This window comes from Ostrinia nubilalis, chromosome 10, assembly GCF_963855985.1.
Source record: "Ostrinia nubilalis chromosome 10, ilOstNubi1.1, whole genome shotgun sequence".
NCBI lineage: Eukaryota > Metazoa > Arthropoda > Insecta > Lepidoptera > Crambidae > Ostrinia > Ostrinia nubilalis.
In genome coordinates this window covers 8,685,816-8,713,504 of record NC_087097.1, presented here as the reverse complement: position 1 = coordinate 8,713,504, position 27,689 = coordinate 8,685,816, and the positions used below count along the sequence as shown (strand labels likewise).

At 36.1% G+C, this 27,689-nt stretch overlaps 2 protein-coding genes across 2 annotated transcripts; one reads left to right on the top strand and one right to left on the bottom strand.

The window, feature by feature from the left end:
- The first annotated feature begins 1,057 nt into the window (after positions 1 to 1,057).
- Positions 1,058 to 5,313, top strand: LOC135075134 (cytochrome P450 CYP12A2-like). Its single transcript, XM_063969481.1, has 9 exons — positions 1,058 to 1,244; positions 1,903 to 2,015; positions 2,199 to 2,335; positions 2,477 to 2,589; positions 2,970 to 3,086; positions 3,162 to 3,425; positions 3,549 to 3,708; positions 4,431 to 4,640; positions 4,805 to 5,313. The coding sequence occupies exons 1-9, from the start codon at positions 1,192 to 1,194 to the stop codon at positions 5,129 to 5,131; spliced, it is 1,494 nt and encodes a 497-aa protein (XP_063825551.1). The 5' UTR covers positions 1,058 to 1,191; the 3' UTR covers positions 5,132 to 5,313.
- Positions 5,233 to 6,853, bottom strand: LOC135075133 (tRNA N(3)-methylcytidine methyltransferase Mettl2). The gene is made up of 4 exons (XM_063969480.1): positions 6,687 to 6,853; positions 6,299 to 6,451; positions 5,759 to 6,172; positions 5,233 to 5,620 (listed from the first exon to the last, which is right to left on the bottom strand). The coding sequence occupies exons 1-4, from the start codon at positions 6,773 to 6,775 to the stop codon at positions 5,308 to 5,310; spliced, it is 969 nt and encodes a 322-aa protein (XP_063825550.1). The 5' UTR covers positions 6,776 to 6,853; the 3' UTR covers positions 5,233 to 5,307.
- Positions 6,854 to 27,689: the final 20,836 nt, after the last annotated feature.

The window sequence follows — 27,689 nt, the reverse complement described above, 5'->3', positions numbered from 1 at the left end:
ATGATGGATAGACGATTCCCTACTCTTTTCCTTGAGTTTCAGTAAAGATGTGGCGCTTTACTGAGACTTTGCAGTATGGATGTTGCTGTTTTATTTGTCTTCAGTTCAGTCCATCATCACTAGGCGTGCAATTGAGATGAATAGATTCGCTCACAGTCAACAGCCAATTTCGGCAATAAGTAAATCTACCTTAATTATTTAAAATGTACCAGTACCTACCTATGTAAACGAAGTAGCAGTAACCTTTGATTAACTAGTGCTTTACTTAATCAAAGCGTATATTTGTTCTAAGATTATAAAGTTTCATTCGATTTATAGCTTACTTAGACCACAAATCCTAGTAGGTACCTGTTTTCATAGTATTTCAATCATTTATCTATCAAGTATGTATTTTATATCCTTAGATTAATAAAACCTAGATGGATAGTCTTCATACAAACGCTTCGTCAAGAGTGAGGCAAAAAACTTATGTCATTAGTGTCAATTTTGTTGGGGAGTGTAGACAGTGAAGGCGATTTTCCCGAAAGTAGGGAAATTTTTAATACGTTTTTAATTATTTTATAATTAACAAAAACAAAACGCATCATGTACTTACTTATTTATTGAATTCAAAGTACCGACCTAATAACAATAAGATAAATCGACTTAAAAGTCTCGATTTCATAAAAAAGGAAGTGTATTTGTACGGCGAACAATTGGGAAATAAATTTTCTTGTTACTGGTATCATTCCCGTATTTAATTTTTGAAAGCCAAATTCAAGCAAAATACGCGTCGAATTGTAGTACTTACTTATGAAATGTAACACTGGTCACTTTCTTTCATTTTTCTGATGTATTTTAGACACCCTTTCACAGCACAAACCGTTTTAATTAATTAAAATTCGTCGGACGTGTTTACCAATTTTTCACTTTGACAGTTCATGTGACGTTTACGGGTAAGCCGTGCCGGCTTCCTAAAAATTGCCTCACCTTTCGTGCACTGACTATCTATCTAGGTTTTATTAATCTAAGTTTATATCCTATCATTTCTTGCGGCGAGATTACGCATTTTCAGGGTCAAACAAATTGGACGCTCGCTCGATATAAATACTCGTAACGATGTTAGTGTGTTTTAGCTACACGTGTACGGCGGTTGTCTAGTCATTTTGTTTTGATACAATTATAAAAACAAGCATTGTTAGGCGATCAGCAATGAGGGTGAATACGATCGCCAGGATGTGCATCCGACCACACCCAAAATGCAAGTACGTAAGTACCTACTTTATTACCTATTTGCTATTTTATGGAGATTAATTTGTTTATGTAAGACAATAATACTTAATACTTGGTAAGTACTTACCTAGTTTAGTGATATAGAAAGATAATGATGCGGTATGTACCTACATACCTACTAACAGGACTATTCCCACCGCTGCAACTCTTGGATCTAAAGCTTTACCGCCAACATAAAACCAACCAGTGAAGGTCTAGTTTGTATTTAGGTACATACTTACTACTTATAGCTAGGTAGATATTTCGAAAAACAGTGAAATATTACTTTAAATGGACAAGTAAATAAGGGTTCGTGTGCACTGTCCGGTTAGCCGCCCTGCGGATATTCTCCTGGCAAACCGGAAGTTCAAACAAAATTATACCAATGAATCTATATTAAGGATGTTCATCACGACGGATCCGTGGAGTTTCTACTTTATAAATTGAACGAAGTGGGAAACGAACCCGGGACCAAACTGATCAAAGGCGACGGCCTTTCACCTTTCACTGCACCAACACGCTATTGGGTTGAAAATATGTAGTTGATTATCAAGTCTTGGGGTATCTTTTTGTCCTTTCAATAATAAGGTTTTTAACTTGCTTACCTTTTATTATTATTAATTTAACTTACTTTTCTAATTTCTGCCGCAGAACAGTTTTCTCTCGATACTTGAGCACGGAGTCGCCGAAACCTTTCGAATATGTGCCTGGCTTAAAAGCTTTGCCGATTATAGGGGTCCTGCATCATTTTATACCCATTTTTGGTAAGTATGAGTATGTTCACAGACGACAGCACGTCAAACTAAACACTATAGCACAGTTGTAATAAGGGTTATTTTAGTATAATGTGTCTGTGCATTTATTTCAAGAGAATTTTCAAAGAAAGAGATTTTTATTACCTAAAGTTGGCTGTTTGACTACCTTTTATTTTATTTAATACATTTCAGGCACTGTTGGGTTCCAAAAGAACTTTTTCAACATGTTTGATATTTTGAACAAAAAGTTTGGGCCCATTGTGAAAATTGATGGTATTTTCGGTAGAGGTACAATGGTTGTGCTTTTTGAGCCAGAGGACTATGAGAAGGTGCGTTATGAAATTATTATTTTCATGAACATTCTATGTGAACCTAGAATCTCGTACAATGTTGCCTTTTTGAGCCGACTGTTATTTATTTACCCGACTGCGCCAGAAGGAGGGTTATGTTTTTAAATGTTTATTTTTTAGGTTTATAGGGCTGAAGAAACAAATCCTCTTCGGCCAGGAGTACAAGCCTTGGATTATTACAGAGAAGTTCTACGGAAAGAGAGATATGATGGAGTCTACGGCCTAACATCTGCGTAAGTAATTGGTGTGTAAAAGACTTGCATGAGCATGAATGGGGTAGTCTCATTTACCTTAGAACAATCTTAATAACCGATCGGGTAATAATCTTGAAAGATGTTTGGACAAACACTAGAGCTCTAGCAACAAGGAGAATCGATATGCACAAAGTACTATCGGCAACAGTGTTAACTACCCATTGCCGGTCATGTCGAGACGACATTATATCGCAAAGAATCACCATTTGATGAAAGCGAGAGCAAAAACGGAAATGGATAGTTCACACTGTGGCCGATAGTAATTTCATAAATAATAATATAACGTAACGATATCATCGATATACACAAAGTAGATTTGGCAATGGGCGAAAAAATGTCACCACTATTTTATTTCCCAGACAAGGGGAGAAATGGCGTGATTTCCGTACGAAAGTAAATCCGGCGTTACTGAAACCAAAACTTGTCAAATTATACGCTCCAGGGCTTGAACAGATAGCTGAAGATTCAATTGCAAGGTAGACAAAAATATACTTGGACGAAATTAATAGTTTTACCTAGATTCAACATCAAAATTATGATCTAATTTTCAGGTTACTCAGATTTAAAGATGAGCCTAAAGAATTCAGTTCAGAAATAACCAAATGGTCGTTAGAATCAGTGGCCCTAGTTGGACTAGGAAATAGACTAGGCTGTCTTCAAGACAATTTACCAGCAGACCACCCTAGCCAGAAACTAATGTATTGCTCGAAGACCATCGCAGATCTAATGTTCAAACTGGAATTTATACCAAATTGGAACAAGGAAAAGTCTACAAATTTCAAGAAAATGATGGAGATGTATGACCTACAGTGGGAGTAAGTGCCTTCAAAATAATGCTTTAGGTTTTAGATACAAGTTAAAATTGAAATAAAAATCTTGTTTGCTTGTATATTCGTGGTAACTTTTGGTTTAGATTGATAAACGAATAACATTTTTAGTGTAAGCGAAATGTATATCAATCAAGCGAAAAAGCAAATTCGTGAGAGAGGTCACGACGTGCCCGACGAAGACCAAAGCATTCTGGAGAAATTGCTTGCTATAGATGAGAGGGTGGCGGTTATGATGGCAAACGAAATGCTTTTAGCTGGAATTGATACGGTAAGCGTATTACTACTAAGCAATCGCATATTTAAACTTCTTTAACTGCTAGATAGGTACCTACATGGGCGTAGCCAGCCATGGGCTCAGGGTAGTAGAATGGGCCTTTATCTACAGGGTGTTAGGTAAATGGGTATATGATCCGACACTAGCCCATGTTAACATGGTCATATAAATGGTATGGTGAAGTCAGAAATTTGATATCATCATTTTATTTTTTTTAATTTTCATACAAAATTAATTTTATAAAATCCGATTTGTATGATAAATAAAATAATTAAAACGAAGATATCAATTTTCTGACTTCACCATACCATTTATATGACCATGTTAACATGGGCTAGTGTCGGCTCATATACCCATTTACCTAACACCCTGTATATATATAAAAGAAAGTCGTGTTAGTTACTCCACTTATAACTCAAGAACGGCTGAACCGATTTAGCTGAAAATTGTCAGGGAGGTAGTTTAGAGCCAGGAGAAGGACATAGGATACTTTTTATCCCGTTCGAAATTTAAAAAAAAAGTCTGCTTATTTATTGCCATTAAGGCGGAACAAAGTTCGCCGGGTCAGCTAGTGTAAAATAAACGAGGCATTATTAGTTGATAACTATAGGTGCAATCTTTAAAAATGTGATCTGCAATCACGTTTTGATTGTACTTATCACGGAAGGATCCCTTGTCTAGTTAAACATTTATACCCTCATAATTTTTGAATACAGGTGGCGTTTACAGTTACCGGTCTTTTATACCATCTGGCCATAAACCAAGAAGCGCAAGAGAAAGTTCGTCGAGAGATACGCGAGCAGAAAAGCGCGCGATATTTAAAAGCTTGTTTGAAAGAGTCCATGAGGCTGATGCCAATATTACCTGGCAATCTACGCCAAACATCGAAGGAACATGTAGTAGGCGGATATCTGATTCCAAAAGGGGTAAGGAAGGATTAAAGTAACAAGTATATGAATTTCAGTAATTTCTTATAATTTGGTGTTGATCTGCTCCTTATCTTTCTTCTACATTAATACAAGAAAATGTATAGTCAGTTTTGAAGAAAAATATTCTAGTTTGTGATATTATTAAAACTTTAATTTTCTAGGTATTCGCTGTAACGCCTAATGAGAATTTATCAAAATCGGAGAAACACTATGTCCGAGCAAAGGAATTCATCCCAGAAAGGTGGTTGGCTGAAAAATCGGATCCTTTGTATCATGGCAACACTCATCCTATGGTAACGTTACCATTCGGATTCGGAGTGAGATCTTGTATTGGTCGACGAATTGCTGAATTGGAAATAGAGATATTTACAAAGAAGTTGTTGAACACAGTCAGAGTTACTTGGACTGGACCACCATTGCAAGTAATTACCAAACTTATGAATGAATTTAGGACTCCATATCATTTCAAATTTGAAAATATTGATTAGTTAATTAGTTGTCCCTGTCTGGCTTAGCGTTTTTACAGTTATATCTTTAGTTTTTACTGTGAATTAATAGATAAAGCTAATCAGTAAATAAATAATTCGCATTTCAATTATTCTTAATTTGTATACGTTTTAATGAAATTATGTACATCTTACCAATATAATGAAATATGTGTAAACTATAACGGTTTTCTATATTTTCCTTGTATCCAAACTCTGTACATGGTCAACATCTTCCCTCTATTCACTTGGAGTCTCCTGTCAATCAAGTTTTGTTCTTCCAGAAACCCAGCATCTTTAAATAATTTTGCCACTTCCTCTTGAGTAAAAAAGTACACTTTAGTGTTGTCTCCTCTGGCATAGAAGTTGTCAGATATACAGCGTCCTTTCTTAAATCTTAGCTGTGCAAGGTCATACTGGCCGTAGTCACGAAACACAACTAAACCACCAGGTTTCAAGTATTTGTAAATGTTGTTGATGACAATTTGCATTCTGAAATAAGAGACAAATTAAAAGTTATTTATAATTCAGTTTTATTTATATTTGTATTACTGCGAATATGTGTGTCCTATTTTAATACACTTTTCTTTATCTCTTTCATATAATTAGTTATTAGAATAGTGTACTCACTTTGAAGGATCTATGGCAGATAGTACAAATATCAAGACAATAATGTCCAATGTGTTTTCTTCAAACGGCACCTCCCATTCCTTACTAGTTGCATCCAATACAAACACATTGCATCTCTTGGTGTCATATAGTTCATTTTGCTGCATTATTTCAATTGCTTTTGATGAGAAATCGCACCCATAAATGAATAAGTTCGGATCAGTACTGTATTGCAAAATTGGGAATATTGTATTTCCTACACCACAGCCAATTTCAAATATTAATCTTTTTGAATCAGTATTTGGAACAGCAGGTTTATCAATCTCTGAAATTTTATTATCGTTATCATTTGCATAAACTCTTTGAGGTGCTGCAGTATAATCTGGGGCTAGTTCAGGAAACTCAGTGAATAGCCAGTGGCGGTCTTTGAAGAATCTAGAATGTAATACAAAAACTAAGTTAAAAATTGTTAATAGGAAATGGGGTTAAAAGTATTTATTTAGCCATCCATAGCAAATTATTTTCATTATTCTTATTAAATAAATCCTATTATTTTTGTACCTGTTTTGATGAATATCATAGAAAGCATCCCAATGTTTGTCAGCATTTACATCCAAATCTTTTAGGCGATCTTCAGAGAATGTCACTTTAGAGTTCAGTTCCACTTTCTCTTTGGCCGCTTTTTCCTGATCCTCATCCCACTGGACATTGTCCCTGAAAATAACAAAATTAGTTATTTATCAAATATTCTTTGAAAGTACCTACATAATAATGTCAGAAGAAGCCCAGTACCAAGCATTGAAAAGGTACACATTATTTTTGTCTTCTAAGAATCTGGAGCCTCCAGGAGGCTTTTTTCTGTGCCTAGTCTTTTCTAGATCTGGTTTTATTGTGGCATTATCGGCACAACTAGATCTAGAACAGTGTCTTAGTAAAGAAGATACGATACCACGCGTTATGTTTGAAGACCTCGTCAACATTCTCCAAGATGCGATTCCCAAACTGTGGTCTTTTTTCACTTGTACTTGAGTCATCCATTACATATAATTATTCAATATTATTAAGTTTTTCATAAATAAATAAAGTAAAACTTTAAAGTTTATAGGTTATGTTCTATCGTAAGTTCGTAACAAACAGCTGTCAGTTGTCACTGTCAAAAAGTAACCACAAAACGTCCCGTCAAAGTCAAATCAAAATTTCGAATGGATTCCATTATTTTAACGTTCGACTAATCATTTCCGGTTAACCATAGATATGAAATAAAAGTAACCTTAGATTTATTTCATAGATGTCGCTAAAAGTATCTTTACACATTTTCCAACTTTTCTTTATAATTTCCAAAAGAGATAGGTATAGATGACCCACGCTGAACTGTCCCACCAAACTCAATGACAGGGGGGCGCCACCATCGTTCAACTATATGGTTTCCAACATGGCAAAAATCGGAACCAGCGATCCGGTATTGACGGTGGCGCCCCACTGTCAATGTCATCGATAGGACAGTTCAGTATTTTGGAACTATAATTTGCCTTTGCACAGATAAATTTCGACGATTTGCCAATCATTTTATTAACTAAACTTATATTAAATACATTATAAGATTTATTTCCACGCTCGGCAGTTTGTCATCGCACACGAATTTACCATTTCGTCAATCCTTAAAACAATTTAAAAGGGTAGTATTTAAACGAGTGACTGTAAATTTATGTTGTAAGTGTCAAAAATAATTAATGTGGGCTAAAGAATTACTAAGTGAGCGACAGAGTGCGAGTGACGAAAAATCAAAAGAATAGCAACTTACAAAAAAAAAATGAGTTCCTTAAAATACAAAATGAGAAGCTTCATAATATTTGAGCGACCTAATATTTGATTGAGTGTCAACGTTAGGACCTGCATTTTTTTCAATATTTGGCAAATGCTTTTTTTATACTGAGCGGTATTTTTAACTTTAATGAAGTGTTTCGAATGCAAAAACTACTTTGAAAAATACTGTTATGAGCAGGGTATTATGAGCCCACATTTAAATAAAAAATGATCTTATGAAATAAATATTTGACGGAACACTATTCTAGTAGCGAAAAAAATAAATCATTAAGATTTAAGGGTAGGTACTAGGTAATCAAATGAAACAATGTATTACGAAAAATGAAATAAATTTGTATTTTCTTAAATCGAATCAACAAAAAAAAAACAAAATAAAATAAGTCGCTTCTGTCAACCCAAAAAAAAAAAGTTATCTTATTAATAAGGTTCATTAATTGGTACCTATGATGATTGAGGAGCTCTACCTACTCATCGTCACTGTATGATAAGTGCTGGCTTGGACAGAGCGGGCCGGCCTCGTTTTCTTTTTCGTCCAATAGGTATCACTTTTGCTTCCAGTGGCGGTGTTGTTAGTTTGAGCCGAATTGCTAGACCCAAAACGTGTTTGCATACATATTTTGTTAAAAATTCGGGACAGTCGCCCCGCCCCCATTCGAATTCGCGCGCTGTAACAATCTGTAGTTTTCATTAATAAAGCGTATCAAAATAAAAAATATGAGACCTCAAATATAATATCAGTAACCAATAATCATTAATAAAGCAGCTCACAAAACTTTGCTTAGAATTAACTTTTTTGTAGTTCGTTCAGTAAAACCTCAATTAGAAAAATCTAATGTATCTTCATATTAAAGTTGCCCTCTCTGTATTTCTAGTCGCTCACTCAGTAATTTAGTCGCCCGGATAGTATTTTTATGTCTGAAATGTAATAATCAAAACCCACATTTTGTGAGCTCGTTCTGGATTTTATTATTGATCAATATTCGTCGTTAGTTTGATAAATTTTTCGCTTACTCAAATTCATACCGCTCAAGGTATTAAAACAGTATGCCATCATCAGTCGCAAAGTTTTTTTTTAGTCGCTCGTTTTATAATTCCCCAATTTAAAATACCACTTTCTTAAATTAAAGGTATAGGTAAATTAAATTAACTTAAATTGCATAATAATATGTGGGTGGGTACTTATTTAAAAAAAAAATATGTAAAAGGGTTAAAACTATGTTCATGTTTATTTCATATGGAACACAGAGCGTACCTAGGTAACTAAGAAGTAGTGCGATGGCATTTGAGATTCTCTCTGTACACGAAGAAACATCCAATTTGCTATCGAATTTCAAGTTATTGCTCCATAAAAGACGTTAGATGCTGTACTCTGATCAAAGTAAACATCATAAAAACGATTCCATGGGTCATTAACGACTCCCACAAACGAAATAGTCTACATGTTGAATTTTATATTGCGTTTTGGAAGTTCAGATGGACATGGATTCGCGAATTTCGCGAGTCCATATCCGTAATGGGAGCAACATCTTAAAGATAGATGAAGTACCTAAACCTTTGATTAGCAATAATAATTTATTATGAACCTATATAATCTATCTATCATAATCTATAACTTAAATTATGTGAGTACCTACTTACTTAGAGTAGGTAAGTTTTAAGTTACGGTAGGACCAGCAAAAATTTTATAGCATTATGAAACTCTGCAACTAGATGGAACTGAAATCTAAAATATTCTCTTCGTTTCGTATAAAATTTTAAAGGTGCTCTTTCAAGCCTCAGTTTTTCAGGAAAACTTTAAATTAAAGTTTTCCATCATGTTTGCATTGCATATTGTTCGTAACGAAGAAGTTAATGTAGATTTAGAAGTAGAAGAACCAGGACTTGCTTTTTATATGACAAACTTTACCATACTTAAAATTATTTTAACCGTTAGACATTTTCCAAACAAACTTACTATATTGCAAAAAGCGTAAAGAATGGATGAATCTTTTTATTTAATTAAGTAGTCATCCCGCTGAAGCGCGTAGAAGCACCAGGCAATGATTAAGTAAATGGATCTTCAAATCTTGTTCAGTTAATGCTTATAGGTCTACTTATCCATGCTAAAAAGCTACTACTCCCAACACGTGGTTATTAAGGTATGTTTTCCCATACACCGTAATACCTAAGTAACAAATATTACGAGTATGATGCTGACAGGAAATCCACGGGGTTCAGCCACAAACTTAGGTACTGAGCTTATATTACTGAAAGTTCGTCTCTATTATTGAGGCACGAGTAAATAATAGTTGCAGGTAGTGTTAGTTACTCGTGTGTCGGCGGGTTCCTGTAGGCTGTAGGCTGTAGGCAGGTACACGCGACAGTTGGGATCGACTGCGCAAGTTGCTCGCCGCGAGGGAAGTTGCCGTTTGCACACGGAGGTAGGGAGACCAACTATTTAGGTGTTGTGGGATATTTTATACGGTTATACGAAAGCCTGAGGCCTACTAACGGAGTTTCTTAGTTAATATTAACTCATAAGACTGTCTGTCAAAATAGATCATTGACCTATGATCTCCATTTCTGGGGTCCTAGAAAAGCTCCGTTATCAATCCCTGCAGCAAGCCTGCTACCGAGCAGTTTTAGTAGCCTAGGTACTCGGTACTTAGCTTACATCTATTAGTATTACCTATATTATCATAATATCAACGCACTCCGTAACAGCTGGTTGTACAACTTTATTCCGGGCGGTAGCTTTATTGGCTACTTCAATTTCATAAGTAAGGTAAGCGGGAGGAAGGAAAAGTTAAAACCCAAAGTCAACTCAAAGTTAGAACTCAAACCTATTGATATTCATTTAGATAAATTATGTAAGCATAATTAGAATCCTATCTTGTTTATGCCATTACATGTTAAATTAGATAAGTAAATAATTTAAGAACATACTAAAACATTGGATAAGTAAATAATGTCTCAAGTAAGTAGGTATATTATTAAACATGGTCACACTACTCAAAACTACATACCTACAATGCTTGCTCACCGGACTGACAGAGTTGAACTTGCGCCGCGAGTTTAGTGCTTTTGCGAATTGCATTTAACGTTTAGATTGGTACGTACGTCTGTACAACTTAGTAGACATGTCATACATTTTACATGTTGTCAATAAAACTTTAATGTGATGAATACTAATGAAACAACTCGAAAGTAACTATCTCTAATAGATTTCTACATGGTCTAAGTAAAAACAAACGAAGTGATAAAGTTATGTTTGATCCACATAGTCGTTATAGTTGTTTTTCACCCCTTAATTGGGTACCTATCTAGTTGACACCATTAACCAGTAATTACTTACAACTTTTCGAAAAGAACACTTTTTTCTGTCTTGAAAACCCAGCCCAACACAAATATGTATATTAAAATAAAATTTTCAGCGCTATTTTCAGGTGCATCTTGTTATTCCCTGGCGTGATTTGGGACTTTTAATATTAATTAAATTAAATTATTAATTTATTGGAATTAACTGTAATATTTTAATTTTGGAGTATAAGTAAAGTTTTTTTGTCACACTTAATTATGACCTACATTTCGTTCTTTTACTTTTTATATTTTGTATTACTGAAATAAAATATTACTAGACCATAAATTGCGTGCGTAGGAATGGCTGCTTTATTACAATACAAAGCTGCAATAGAAGGCTTTTTATTTCAGCCGAGGGATGCCTCTATCTTGATTGTAGATCTTTATCTATTTATCTACCTATTTTCATTATTTTTCACGATAGAGATGTGAGAGTACATATTTGGATTTGTATCCGATACTATCTACTAAGCCGTCCATTTTCATAAGCAGATAACTTTTGCTGTAGAAATTAGTATTCGACTACTTTATCTGGTTATCAAACTGCAACAACTTACATATTTATGTTAAATTCAGTTAACGAAATCTGTCTTTTAAACATAACTTACTCGTACTCCCCAATAAATTAGTAAAGTTTCCGCAAAAGTTCCGCATTAGTTATCTACAGCCCCGGCATTTTGTTAAACGGAATTTATTTACTAGCACGCACGCTACCGCAGTTCCGCTGCCACGAGTAACTAATGGAAAATCATTTTATCGCTATTGGAAAGTCTATTTCTAAACGAGACACCCCTATACTTCTACAGGCTCCATTAGACGGTGGAGGGGGTCCGCGGGAGGGGTAGGGGGGGCTCTGCAAACAATCCTTGCGGATATTGAACGGCAATGCGTTCGGAAATGCAGCGCCGGCGGCGTCCGGCGGGTTTCGTCTCATCGCGCAGCAACCAACGTGTGAAGATATGAATGCACTCATTGCGAACGCGTTTGCATTCAGATTATGCACCGATATCGGGGTCGGGTATTTCGAAGCAATTATGGATATGGAAACTGAAAACCCGTTGTAGTTTTCGAGTCGGTAAAAAGACCGGTTCGAACGGAATCATCAGGTTATCATGAAAGATTGCAACACGTCAAATCTAGATCTATTCAGATTATGAAACAACATAGCGTCGCCGTTGCCAGCGCAATCGCGCAAAGCAAAAGCGAGTCGCACCACCTAATTTTGACCGTAACTGTAACGTTAACCGGTGTTTTTGTATGAAGTTTGACAGATTTTTGACGTTAGTTAAAGTTAAACTAACATGGTGCAACCCAGCCTTAACGGTAATCGTGATCAAGTTCCTCTTTGCCAAGTTTCAGCTAATAAGCAACAATTTATGATATAGCAGGCTTTATTCATAGGCCACGTTGAGAAGTCACATCGTGCGTCTGTCTGATAGAGTCACGTGTGACGCCTATGGTGCTTATATCATTCGTAACTTAACTGCAAGCAACTAAAATACAATAATCGAAACTACAAGATTTCAGAATTCGCCCATAATATACATATTATGTAGTCCTGAAGTGGTGGTAATGTGAATAAGTCCCCTGAAAAGGTAGGTACTACCTGCGAATAGAGAATTTGAATTCCGCATACATTAGTGCCTAATAGTCATAATCTTAGAGTTAAATTACTTTATTGCGACAAGCTGGTATACCAGCATAGAGATACATAGAGATCTCTAAAATGATAATCGTGGACCCGTATCATAAGCACTTTAAGGGAATTGTACCTAATATTAAAAGCTTCATTTTATAACTTTTGATCAAGTCTAGTTTATCTTTGTAAAGTTAAAAAAATTGGATCAGTTTTAATACTAATCAGAGTTACACACTATTATTCGCATAATTTATTAAGTACGAAAAGTTTAATTTTAGTATTAATAGTCTTTTCCTAGCACACAGCGTCAGACTTGAAACATCCCCCCAAAACACAGAATATTATTTATTTTCGGACAATTAAGTTCAAGATCGCAGCGTGAGACGTCCACCTACAAGGTGGACCGACGACATCGTAAAGGTAGCAGGGAAGCGCTGGACGCAGGCCGCTACCAATCGATCAACATGGAAAGCATTGGGGGAGCCTTATGTTCAGCAGTGGACGTCCTATGGCTGAAATGATGATGATGATGATGAAGTTCAAGATCAAGCTTGTAATAAAAGCTAGGAAAAATCACACCTGAAACCTCCGTTAAACTTCCTTTAGCTTAAAATCATGTAGGCGTTTTATATGAGCTAATTATAGCACATATAATGGCATTTAGGGTACACATCTTAGTTTAAACCGTACCCACATACATTCCTTGTGGTTAGCAAAACTTTGTCCTAGTTGTAAATCACTAGTGGAACACTTTGACTGTGCACGGTAGGCATCTTTCCTAACAAAACTTACAGGTGAAATCGTACGTACTGAAACACCAAAATGTTTCCATCTACCATGCAACTTTTGTTTAATAGGGTAGTTGGCCCCTTTTGACGAAGATGCATCCAAGAGGGATTGAACTTTAAAAAAATGTTTGCAAGTAGGCTTTTAAAAAGCGCCTTTACTTTTCTATGTAAGTAACTAACTATTTGAGTATTAAGTAGGTGACTGTGCTAAACAAAGACGACGTAGAGTACAAATTAAGCTGTACTGACTGTGGTTATCGTATGTTAATATTGTAATATGTACTTAGGTGTTATTTTACAACCACAATGTTACTCGTAGTCAATTAAGCTTTTGACTCTACATAAAATAAGTTAAACAAGTAATAAGTTCGTTAAGTCATACGAAAAACGTATGCGTTTATTCTATTCTCGTTTGTTCTCATATTATTTCCAATATTGGAATCGGTTGGGAAATGCCGCTTACGTGTTTTATTAATGGATGGCAGATCCGTAAAGTTATTTTTCATCACACGTGTTCCAAAAGTGACTTTTATTGCACCGAGTTTAGATTCGTAATGCAATACACAAATAATAAACTTTTTAACTGACTTCAAACTTATCATTAACCCGCTAGGAAATTGTTTAAAATAAAGTAGTAGAGTAAAGTTTTAACATTTGAAATACACTCGGCATCAAATAAATCGCACCTCCCGCGACAAGCACTTTCAAACGTATGCATCCCCACTTCCCACCAACAATGGTACCATTTGAAAGCCTAGTTCTAAACTTCATTTCATTAAAGGAAAGGTTTTTACCCCAAAAACGTGTCTTTACAAAGAGCCAGAGTCACTTCTTCAAAAAATAGGTAGTTACGCTATAGCCATTTTTTATGACTATAAAACTGTTAAGTTGGGATTAATCGCTATCCATCTGTTAAAGAGGACACGTGAGATCTTTATTTGGTTTTATAACCATAAAAATTGGTCTAATTGATCCCAGAGGTGAGCCCAAAGTGAGGTCTATTTTCAAGTCACATTTATGGTATATGTTAATCATTTGTTTATAAATAAAATGTATTTTTCTTTAAGGATATTTATTGGGCTTTCAAATAACACCAATATTGTTGGGGTACCATAATTGTGTCAGAAGAAAATCTTTAAAGTTCGCGTCGCGGAAGGTGCGGTTTATTTGATGTTGAGTGTATTACATACATCCTATGTCCTACTAGAAAATGTATGTTTTTCCTGCATAATTTTTCATTTCTGAAGTACCTAATTAGGTACATCTACCCTAAGTTATGCATCCAATTTATATTACCGAAATATTAATTTCATATCCTAATTTAGACAAACTGTTCTTCCACCCAAAAATAAAAACCCCGACGACTTGTATTCTTCTTGCTAATAAATGCTTTGTTATATTAATAAAAATGTTCTAACAACGGTATTGTATTACATAAATGGTCAATAAGAACCCTTGTCAGCAATAATAGAGTGGTATTCCTTCGTCTATTATTTAAAAAGATAATACAGCGAGACTACAATGGCTGGTAAGTGGTCGCGTTTTATTTGGCCCATGAAGGATGGTGGCCCCGGGCGGTCAAGACCGCAACAGATCGGTGGTCGCGCCACCTATCTATACACGTTTGAACTAATAGTGCAAGGTGGCTGAAGCCTAAGAATCAAGACACATTAGCTCTCTCGTTCTTAAGCCTTGTTTACACTAGTCGAGTAATTAAGTAGAGTAGCTAGCCTTTAGTAACTAAAGTACTCGCTACTGACAAAAAAAACTATGCAAACGTTCGCATTTTGGTCGAGTACAGTTTACAAGTAATTAGTGTATTTGTATGAACTCGACTAAACCTCCCATTTCGGACTCATTTAACCGGTGAGCGAGTGAGCAGGACGCGTGGTGGTGCTACTCGCTATCCAAAGTAGAACAAAATGGATTGGCACGACTAATAAACGATTTAGTAACCTACTCGACCAGCATTTGGTGTTCGGACACGTTTAGCTAATAAACTACTCGCCACTCGACAAAATTACTCGACTAGTGCGAACAATGCCTAAGGATCAAGGCACACTAGCTTGTCTAGCTCGCTCGTTCTTAAGATAGAAATTGATCGATAAGCAACTGCAGGAAAACTGCGCTGAAAGTAACTTTTCTGAGTTGTCACTAAGTTGTTGGGTAGAAGCACTTGATGTGTGCTTTTAGCTTTATACTAAGGGTGGAATTTGCAAATATAGACTACCTGTACCTACTCAAACTGAGAGGAATATGCTCTATTTTGATTAATTAACTAAAAGCTTCTATTAAACTGATGCGTTACAGAGTGCTGTATAATCATAAAACTTTATTTCCATCATATAGGTAGTTTATTGTGGTACCTACATCAAGACGGTTTTGATAGCATTAGGTACATCGTCACCGTCAATATCTTCTTACGACAAGAATTTTCATGAAAATCACGTACCGATTGTTTATTTGGATAAATTGAACAATTATTTTCAAATGTTTGAGCTCGAAGCAGAACACATAGTTAACCATTTCCTAGTTCGTCCACTCCTTGCTCACATAAAACGTGAACCAAAAATTACAGGAAAAGTATGCTCTATTTATTACGACGGCAAAATGGTTCGTGGGAGTAATATCATATTTTTCGCAAGTTAGGGCCATTGTATCCAGAATATATTTGTATGGACTCTGATCCTATCGCGACGTAGGCTGACCTCGGCTTGCACGCCATTTTTTATTTCTTTTGTTATCATTCTAGTATTGGGTTTCGTATCGTATACCGGCGTAATGCTTTATGTGGTACGTTAATCTGTGGATATGTATGGACTTATAGAGGTCTGTGATTTTGTCGGACATGGACGAGATTAGGTTGATATACCCTAGAGCAGTGTTCCGCAAACTTTTTGTGTTTACGTGTAACGTGAATCTAGGAAAAAGAAATTTTTGGACGTATACCATAAATTAAAAATCAGTTTTTAAGTCTTAATGATTAATCAACAAACCTAAACTAATTATTGCACAAAACTAAGTCATGATTGTAAAATTGTACCTATACTAAATTATTTAGCAATTGTACTGGGGGTTATTAGGCGAAAATAGTAATGAGTACCTACCATTTTGTAATGGTGGTGAAAATATTTAAGTATTTTACTTTGTTACAATACAATAGTCATAATATCGGCACTTGTGCATGTTACATGGCATTTACCTGAACATAAATATTTTTGTAGAGTCAGTGTGGTACATAAAAGCAGGACATAATCATTTAATTTTAAAGGAAAAATTGCGAGACCGGCAAGGAAATAAGTATCTTTTTAAAGGCTACAAGAAACTGCGGCACTAGTATAAAGCTTAGTTGCGGAATATTGAGAAAATCTTTTGATAAGTTCCTTGATTAAAATGTAAAACTTGCCTATAAAAATAAGGTTTCCATTTTATTAAGCAGAAGGATATTAGCGTAGATAAAGTTCTGTATTTTTAATGTGAAGTGAATAATTATTAAACTATATTTTAGCTTAGGTAAAAAGTAGTAAGCTTTAAAATCAGCTCTTTAGGCTCCTTATTTCTTAGACATTTATTTAAGAGTTTTAACTCTTAAGTTGAAAGAAAATCTTAGGATTTTGTCGTGAACTAAAAGTTTCAAGACAATAGTCCTGTCCGAAAATGCCTTAAAAGTGATACGTCATCCACGACTAGCTCAATGGAGTTAGTTATTGATCTTATCACTTTTAAGACAGTTTTCAAAGCTATAATAGACGGTGGTGCCTAAAATAGTCATGCGACAATCAAGAGGGGGCCGCACAAGTTTCATAGACAGGGGCTAAGATCCCGTTTGCCCCATTTAGGGGGTTTCAAAGAACATTATCCCCATCCGGCAAGGACGCTGTATCGAGACGGCTGGCCGCTCGCCAGGCACAGTGTCAGACATTTGCAGTCAACACTGGACACATTATTTAATTTAATAGTGCTTTGCATCATTAGCATCATCAGTGATTAGTTTTATTAATATGTAAGGACGGGATATAGTATTTTTCAGAAACTACATATAATTAAATAAGGGCATTTTCAGATTGCTGACAAACTGAATATATGGTTGACCGCTTTATTTTAAGGTAAACAGTAGCTTTACTCATAATAAATCACTCATTTACATCAACAAACACCATTTTCCAGATAAGAACTACTAAATTGACTAATAGGTCCCTGAAGAAAGTAAAAAATAATGGCTCTATGCTAAACTGTGGCATTAACCAGTCGTTATTCGTAGCTCGTAGCAAACCAAATTAATTGAAGTACTCGTAAGTAAAAACTCTAGGTAGGTATTTTGAGTTTACTTTTGTGTAGTAATTAATTTATTATGTTGGCATGTTATAAGTTAGCTTTTGAGTGATTTGTCACTTCTGTAAAATGTTGATTTCAATGTTATAAACTATTACAAACATCGATTTGGATGTACAGTCACGGAATGAAAAGGTTCGTCAGTTTTCAAATTGATTCCTTCAACGAATCGCGAGCACATATTACCTTTTGAAACTATGTTACAGAATAATCTCGAGTTAGAGAAAATAATCTTTAACTGTTCGTCAGTAAAGTTCAAAATTATTCAGATCAAAGTTGTTTGACGATTTATCTTGTCAAGAAGATTATGATTGATAAACTAAAACCTTCTTGTTGGTTCAACCTGCCATTATTATTTCTTTTAAATAAAAAACTATTGTCAATTGGTCAATGTCATCATTGCATTGCACTGATGGGATAGAAAAATAAACAAGCAAAACCTTATTCGTTAGCAAACGTCATATTTATTTAAATGTTAGCAGCACTGTTTCTTGCACTGTTATGTTGGCAGGTTTGACTCTTACATTACCTAGTGCAAGCGAAAACCGACACTAAGGTGACGAACCTTTTCATTCCGCGACTGTACATCGTCAATTATAAACTCACCTATTGATTTGGATGTAAGTACATCGTCGATATTTTATAAAGCAGACACTTTTCGAACCACAAAATATCGGCAGGTGTAACAAGTGACACTAAAGCACGTGTGGGAAAAGAGAGCTCTCCTAGAAAACGGATTGAAATCACTTCAAAGCGGCCACAAATGTATTTCCAAATTTTTCAAGTAGAGCCGTCATTGTGGAACAGTTATGCCCCTCTCCCAAGGCCCTCGTGTTTGGATTCCAGCCAGATGCTTCGAAGGAGCACCCTCCACCTCCGACTGACACTAATTGCTACCAACTCTTCTACAATTATAGCAATTATACGAATTAATAACGACATTTAATGGCACGTTGTGACGTCGCCTTTGAGATGGTGCGTCAAGCGGGGTGACAAAAAGGATATTTGACCTAATTATAAGTTTGAAGCTGTAAATCTTAGGAATTTTGGATTAGGCTCAGCTTAAATCTGTAATAGGGTTGTCTGTTCATTTGCTTATTATATGAGATTTCTAAATAACTTTTGAAGCAGATTAAATAGAATTTAGAGATCAACGTATTCTATTTGAATCGACGAACTTTGTAGCGCCATGTTCATTAGAAATTATGTAGGATTATAATGGTGAAATATTTTTTCAAATCGGTCTAGAGTTTCGGAGCGTATTCAATACAAACAAACAAGGACATCTTTCCTCTTTATAATATTAGTGTAGTAGACTAATTGACTTTGATCGTTCTTAACGACAACGTATTGCATTGCTTTACTTGTCAAAATTAAATCAGTTTGTTTCATATGCCATTCCTTCCCATTGATCAGGATTGTAACCGTAATCCTGGTTTTGCGGATACATTAAATCATGTTGTTAATATTTGTTGGTAAATTTGATTATATTATTCAATCTGGCAGCGCTCCAGCGTGGCCAGTCGTAGCAAATATTGCCAAGCCTTCAATTGCAGCCGTTTTATGCCTTCATGTACGTATTCATATGTGAAATTGCTGTCTACTTGGTTTGGTTTGGGTGAAGTTAACGCCTGTAATCGCGACTAGGTACACTACCGTTAAACGTGTATTTTAATTGTTTATTTAAAAATAATATTGTTATTAACTAATTCAATCAATTAAACTTATGTAGGTACTTACTATTTAATAAGCCTGGATAAAAACTGGGTGATATTTGTGTTCGTTCAGTCCTATAAATCGCTGGGGAATTGGTAATTTACTCTAGTTTCCACTATGCTTTGACTTCGGCTCTGGCTACCCTATAATAACTAACTCACTATAATAACACTTGCATCGTAATGTAGTTATTACAATTCCAAACAGCGAAGCATAAACATTCCACCAAGAAAAGTAATTTATTTGCATAAAAGTGTCTTGCAGTTCTCAAACGCAAACTTCACCCGTTGAAGTTTGTTCCAAAAGAAACGAATTTCGAATGTTATTCGCTATGCTATTTACCGTGGAGCGATATTTGATCAAAGCACGGCGTCCACAAAGCAAGCAAGCGTCCGAATCTGGGCGCTAAAAGTCTCCTGTCAAACACCGAGGTGGGCTACCAGAGCTCAGAGGTCGACCGCCTCTGGCGCACTTCCAAACTATTCACTGTATGTTTGTCGCTTGTATCGATTTGACTGAGTGAAACTGTAATTTCTGGTAACGACTAGCCGACGAACTACAAGTAGATGCAGTTTCCTTTGTACAATTGCAGCGTGAAATTGTTCTTACACGATTCTTGCTTTTATTGCGCGGTCGAGTGGGTCGCGGGACGTGGAATAACATGCATTGTTAGATGCGCTCGTTATTTATTTTAAATGAAATTATTGTCGTATTTGGATAAGGGATATAAACGCAGACAACAATGAGGCGATATAGTTTACCCTCCGAAGTTGTTTGAAAGTGTAAAGAATACGAAATAGAGTTGCCCGGTTTCTTGAGCTCAAGTGTTGCACGTTGGAATCAAAAAATACATCGAAATATTATGTGGATCAAGCCGTCTAGACGTGTACTCGGGTAGGTACCGGGCACAATGCATCATGCACACAGCGCGCCTCTCCTGCGAGCTCGAAACTTGAGTGGACAACTTCGTCGGCCACGAGCGAAACTTCGTTTTTCATTTAATTTGCCCGAAACGAGTGCAGCTTACAATATTTTCAACGCTTGCAACTTTCGACTCGGGCCTTCGTTATAAATTTCATAGTTAGCGGGCGCGCTACACTGTAAATGTGACTAACATAAACCACTTCAACTCTGCCTAATGAATTTAGCGCCGGAGACGTCAAAGGAGTGCGGTTATGGAACTTTTAAGAAGTTTTCGGAGTTTGCAACTAAATTATAATTGGCGAGTGTTGTATTGCTTTTACTGATACAAAGTGTTCTTCATTTTGATTTCTTGATGAGGTTTAAACGTTTCTTTAGAAACTTTTAGGCTTAGGTCGTTTTTGAAATGTTTCTCTTTCTATTACGGGGCTGAAAAACATGATGTCAGACTTTACAAGAAGCCATGCTTCTATTAAATACTTACCGGCTTAGAATGCCTATTTTTTTCATCATCAACTTTTTTGTTGTACTATTTATTAATGGGACTATTAGTAATTTGTGCAATACAAATTGCTAATAATCTTTAAAAAAATTAGATAAGAAAAATTTTAAAGGCTGCAATGACCACCATAAAACTGTTTTTCCTTAATTACCCTAACTCCTTTTCGAGAGATTCGAATTCTCTCAGCACATTTCATCATCGTGAAGTTGGAGCAATTGTCTCCTATAAATCTACCTCATCCATACTCCCAATATATCGAGCCGTACATTCCAGGCTCAGCGATAGATACAGCGAACGGCTGTTCAATAAACAGGCTCAGTGCGACGAAGCGTGCGCTCACGCCTCAATACTTACTGCTGCGTACGAATCTCGCAAAGCTTTTTAGCTCACGGCTTGTTCCGGCGACGATAAGGACTGATCTGCGGAAGACAGGCTGCACCAGACACGATCGATACTGCAACGGGGAGGCAGGGGGCGCCACCACCCGGAAAGTTTCGCGATAAGTGCAAAACTAGCGCGCACCGTACGCAACGCAATATTGTTAGCCGGTTACGAGTTGAAACAGCGGATATTAAGGCTACAGTCTCCCGCCCGTTTTTACAATGGCCGAGTTTAAAATGAATACGGAGTTACGGAGCATTGTATTAATTCGTATTACGGAGGCTTAATGATAATGGTTGTATGCAAATGCTTAGGTTATAGGTGCTGTTGTGAATGTTAGGCATGTAAGCTGGCTGGATTCACGACTGAAACTGAAATACCTACCTTTGTATATTCCTGAAAAGGAGCCTTAAGATATTAAGGTAATAAACCAGTATTTCTTGGTTTATTGATAGTTCTTGACTTTGCTTAGTCTGTTACTATTTGCTAATAACATGGAGTAGTTTAGTTTCATGTTGTTTCTCCACTCACTGCAGCACTACGATAACATACATCAAATACACTAAACTAAATGAGAAATCATAACAGCCATAACTGTTGACATTAATTACTTCGTAGAATAATTTGATATGCGTAAAGTGCCTATTGTAATTAATTTTCTCATGTTATTAGAAATCAAAATAAGAAAGTTAATTAAATAACAAGTGTGCGATAAGCATTATCAATTTATTAGAAAGTTATGGTATAACGTTATCATTAAAAAGTTCATTCTATTAGTGTCGTTACGAGCACATATTATTACACCAATAAACCATTCTGCACGAGGAAAACTCGCCCGTCCCGGCCAAGTTGCACAAGAAGTTGTCGGTCGGTGGACGAGTTTCCAACTTCGGGCCACGCCTCCGGACACTTCGCAGTTTCTTACCGCAGCTGGGATAGATTCCTTTTTTTTCAGCCGATACTTAATAAAGTTGAGATTTTTTACTGAAGACAGCTACTGTTGGGCGCAAACTTAGCGATGTATTAGTTAAGAGTTTTTTTGCTGTGTTCAAATTTTCTATTATTACTTGTATCTTTCAGTAATTGAAATAGTAATTTGTCGGTGATAAGGTTTTCCGATAAAGCAAAGAAAATGGATAAAGAAACTCGCCCGTCCCGGCCAAGTTGCACAAGAAGTTGTCGGTCGATGGTGGACGAGTTTCCAACTTCGGGCCACGCCTCCGGCCGGACACTTCGCAGTTTCTTACCGCAGCTGGGAAGGTTTTTTTTTCAGCCGATACATACTTCTTTACTTAATAAAGTTGAGATGTTTTATGCTAATGCCAGCTAAATAAAACATTAAAATTTAAAATCAGATAAAACATTATTTACCTATTGTCTGTTTTTCTAATTGAAATTATATTTACTTGGTAGTTTGATGTCCCAGCGGTGGTACGGCGGTGGACCAGTTTCCAGCTTCGGGCCACGCTTCCGGGCACTTTGCAGTTTCTAGCTTCAGCTGGGACAGATGATTCTTTCAAAAACACCTTTTTACTAAAATGATAGTATTTTTTGTGCCAATACAGCTACACGTTGGGCGCCTACTTAGCGATGTCTTATATGAGATTTTTTTAAATTTAGTTAATGCCATTTAGTGTTCTTTTGTCTTTCAGATCAATTGAAATTATAATTTCAGTGATAAGGTTTTCCAATAAAGCAAAGAAAATGGTTAAAAAAACTCGCCCGTCTTGGCCAAGTTGCACAAGAAGCTGTCGGTCGGCGGTGGACGAGTTTCCAACTTCAGGCCACGCCTCCGGACACTTCGCAGTTTCTTACCGCAGCTGGGACACATAAGGCTTTTTCCAACTGATACAAATACACTTTTTCGACCGATACTTTGGACTTAATAAACTTGAGTTTTTTTTGTACCAACTTGCTTTTTAGAGGCATATTAAAAAAACCTGTAAAATGCTATAACTAATCATTGTGCTTCGTTACTAACTGAAATCATAATTTCTTTACTTGACGTCATCGGATTCAATGTAGAGTCCCAATATCGTCTTTATTTTGTGTTCCAATGCTTTAAAAGTTAAAATTCATTACTCTCCCACTATGTACTTAGATTATACATATTTGCACATTATTAAATTGTAAAACATTATCATAAACCGTATTGTATCGATATTAACTCTGTAATTGACATTTTCAAATGGGATTTACTGATGATCAAACGAAAACAGTTAAAAGTACCGAAACAAGAAAGGCGCAACATAATGTTATCATGTTATGTTTAAACTTCTCTGCAGGAAAAGTTTACTCCAACTTTGTTACAAAGTTTTTGTACATAAATAGGTAGGTAACTTTCAAAATCCGCTTACAACTTATTTGGCAGAGTGAACAATGTTTGTATTGGCTGTGCGTAATCAGAAAGGTGAGCACCGACAAAAAATCCAAGAGCTATGAACGATTAATATTTTCCTATTAGACTAATTTGAACGTTAAAACTAAATTACTATGATAGTTTTTAAGAATAGACAAGCTGTTCAAAATATAAATTGAATCACATATGTATTAAGACATGTGCGAGCATAAGTCGGTTACCTGAAATAATTACCCAACATCACGTAACTAACATACTCAATAAGTTTATGGCTTCCTTAATAGTACATTAGGTGTTACATTATTGTTGTAACTAAAAATCTATAGGAGAGGAGGCTTGTCTCATCAAACGTATGAGTGTAGTGGAGTGTAGGTATATATTGTTGACTACAATATTCATTAAATCTGTCTGTCTGTGCAAGTCTTAAGCATATTACATCATAAGTATAACTGTATCCTTAAAGAAGATTCGGAAATTATTCATATTTTGTAAAAAGCAGACTCCTCGTGTCTAACCAACTTTCAGAATAAAATTAAAACTTAGCCACGACGCGGAACCCTATTCGTGCACTCATAAAACATTGCAACTTTAATATACCTACCTACAGCTGAAGCGTTGTTCCTGAAATAAAAAATGTAGGATAATTTTTCACTTCTAATTGCCTGTTTCCTTAAAAAACCTGACGGAACAATATTTGTTGCAATAGCAGATGGGTGCAATTACATCGCTGTTCCGCGGTAATGCTGCACTTAAAAACGTTTTAGTCTACCATGTTTGTGGAGGGTTTTAGCCGGTGTCTCATACAAATAAAAATATACCAAGCACTAGACGCAAGAAAGCTCTTTAAAATTGATTCACCTCTACTTTATTTCTCGCTGTACCTACGTAGATATGAAATACGTTGGGCAGGTGTATTTTATATAGAGTGTTTATTATTCTGTCCTTATGTTGGCCACCTTTGTTATAAAATATTTTCTTCTTTTATTTTTATTAGAGAGTTACTTATGTTTTTGATAACGACAATAAATGTTTATGATAAAAACACAGTTTAATATGTTTGCTGCTTGCTTTATGTATTATTTTTATTACATCAGTTAAAATCTTAGGTGCAATAAGTAAGCTTTGAGCATTAGCACATCCTTTATGACATACATTGTTGTTGATTTATTGTTGGTGACATTCTATTAATACCATGACCATAATTAACTACTGACCTTTTATAATTATTATTGTTACTGAATCTAATTTTATTGAAATAAGCATGATATCTAAATATTTATTAAACTCAATTATTGTTATTTTCCAATAACATGCAATGCCCTTACAGGGCTCTTGTTTGTGTCTAGACATAATTATTTGTAAACACCTAATTGTACAACAGGATGCAATAAATGAATATGAATATGAATATTATTTTGTGGGATAGTTAGATTTATGTTAGCCTTCTACGAAACGCATGTGACTTTGAAAGAAATAAAAATTTTGGTTGTAGATTTAACCACCAGCTAGATTGGTAAATCCTAACAGGTGCTCAATAAACAAAAGTACCACCCAAAAGCTGTGTCCAACTAAGTAAAGAATAAGGAACAAGAGCCGGGATCGTGATTTCTTTGACGAGACGTTAATAAATGGACGCTTACACCTTATAATTGGGAAAAACTGTCGCGTCGCCCTCTCAGTTACAGATAGGAATAAATCTTTATGTAGACGGCATCGCTCGCTCCTGCGCCGCCCAGGATCGTATTTAAAATATATACAGCTATTTTTACTTTGTTAAAGTGCATCAATTAACATCCCCTTTCGTGCGTTCGAACCTGAGTTAGAGATCGAGGTCGTGGTACATTGTATAATACAATAAAAATAGGTTACTGGAGAAGGATGTCCACTTTTTAAGTTCACGAGAAAAAGTTATCAACCAAGTACAAGTAAATTGAAAATTTCCTCCTTTTTTGAAGTGGTTGAACCAACCCACTCTGTTCACTGGAGAGGCATAACGACTATTTTCCGAGTTCCAAATATATTCCATTCCAAGCAAGTTCTAACGCCTCTTCTATTACTTGTATTTGAAGTGCTGTTAAGAGTCAGTATAATGAAGCCTACTGTCCCTTCTGATGGCCCACCAGTGGGTCATGCCCCCCGCGTTTCAGCCCATTCCAACCCTGGGCAATATCGGTAACTTATTCAGGGCACGCGCCCGGTCTGTCCCCAGAATATAAGGCATTGCGGGCCATTTATTGCACGTCGGCTCGCTTGCTACGCTAAAGACTCAAACTACGCTAAGTAATTAATGGTCGACGTCACTCTAGGCAAATTTTAATTACGCCCGAACTGATGATGAACTGATTCCGTGTTTAGGAAAAACTCAGGTGGATTTTTCATTAGGAGCAGAATTTTAATGCTGCAGTCGATTTTTCAACGCGACAGATCCGGACAGGGAACTTTTCCTTTGAGAATGCTCATGTTTTTCTGTATTTTTAACCTGAAGTGTAGAACACTACAAAAACTATAAATTTAATATCTATATTTGGCACTATTTATTATTCGTTTAACACAATCAATTTCAATGATACGAACGTCCTAGGTATTTGATTGTAGATTTATAAGTTTTAACGTTTTAGCACGTTCATGTAAAATGGGTAGATATTTGGGTAAAATATTTACGACTTCTAAGACCAAAGGAAAACTTCACTAGTAAATCGATTTTATGTTACGGTAATAGTCCAGTCAAATTAGACATGAACCCTGCAATAATTCGCATACAGCTGAAAATTGGTACGAATGTTCGGAGCACCATTATGAATTAACTGTGAAAAGTCCCCATCGATCCGACATGTGCTAAAAAAAAAATTCAAGGTCAAACTTAAAAAATACGGGTTTTTGAGATTTTCAGCTAAACGGTAAGTTTTATCACAAAAATATGTGTGACAAGGTTTAAGATCATACTATTATCTATCAAAATTGTCTATACACTTTCTCCTAAGAGTCAGCGTTTCTGAGATTTGATGATCAGAAGAGTCAAAAAAGTGTTTTCTTCATAACGGTCTTACACATAAATCCAATGTGATATCACCTCGTGCCTCGACTAGGGGTTGCAATCGAATATTCGAATATTCGAATATTCGAATTTAGATTCCAAATTTAATATTCGAATAGTAAATTAACATGTATTCGAATATTCGAATATTAAAAAAATAAACAGAAAAGATAGAACGAAGACAACTTAGTGTTTGCAAATGTGGTCGGAGGCATCGAATACATATCACCAACTAAAAGAACTAGTCATTGATGCTTCCGACTTCATTGGTGAACACTAAGTCGTCTTGCGAAACCTAGGTTCCAAATTACCTGAAAGACAACTATTGAGCAAAGTCAGCTAACGATGCTAAAGACGGCGGACGGTAACGTCAACAAAAGCCGAGGTTCTGGGTGAGATCGAAAAGATTTATGGACAGCTACATACCTCCAAACCTGTTAATAACTCCGCAACAGATGCAAGAGTTAGGTTAACGCGACACTATACCAAAGACATCCCGTATATCAGCCTATACGAGATTGATTAGGAAGGCTCTCAAACAGCTAAAGAACAGCAAGGCACCGAGTGATGACAGAATAACCTGGGAGCTTCTGAACGCGGGTGGAACACCGAAATTCGTTCCGTCTTACTCTAAGGAACAACGCCAGAGGCATGGGATAGAAGTGTGGTGATGCTTTTCTTAGACTATGAGAAGGCCTTTGATTCGATCGATACTTAGGTAGTGCTGCAGTCTCTTTAGCGGTGCCGTATTGACTATCGGTATATCGAGATACTGAAATGCCTGTACAGAAACGCTACCATGTCGAGCCGAGTACAAGAGCAGAGCACGAGGGCGATTCCTCTGCGGCGAGGCGTGAGGCAGAGAGATGTTATATCTCCGAAACCATTGACCGCTGCATTGGAAGACGCTTTCAAGCTCTTTGAATGGAAAGGATTAGGCATAATTACCTTTCAATAGCGAATACATCACTCAGCTTCGGTTTGCTGATGATATTGTGGTCATGGCAGAATCGCTTGAAGACCTCGGCACAATACTCGAACACCTTAATCGAGTCTCTCAACAGGCAGGCCTTCGGATGAACATGGACAAAACGAAGCTTAGGTCTAACGTCCATGT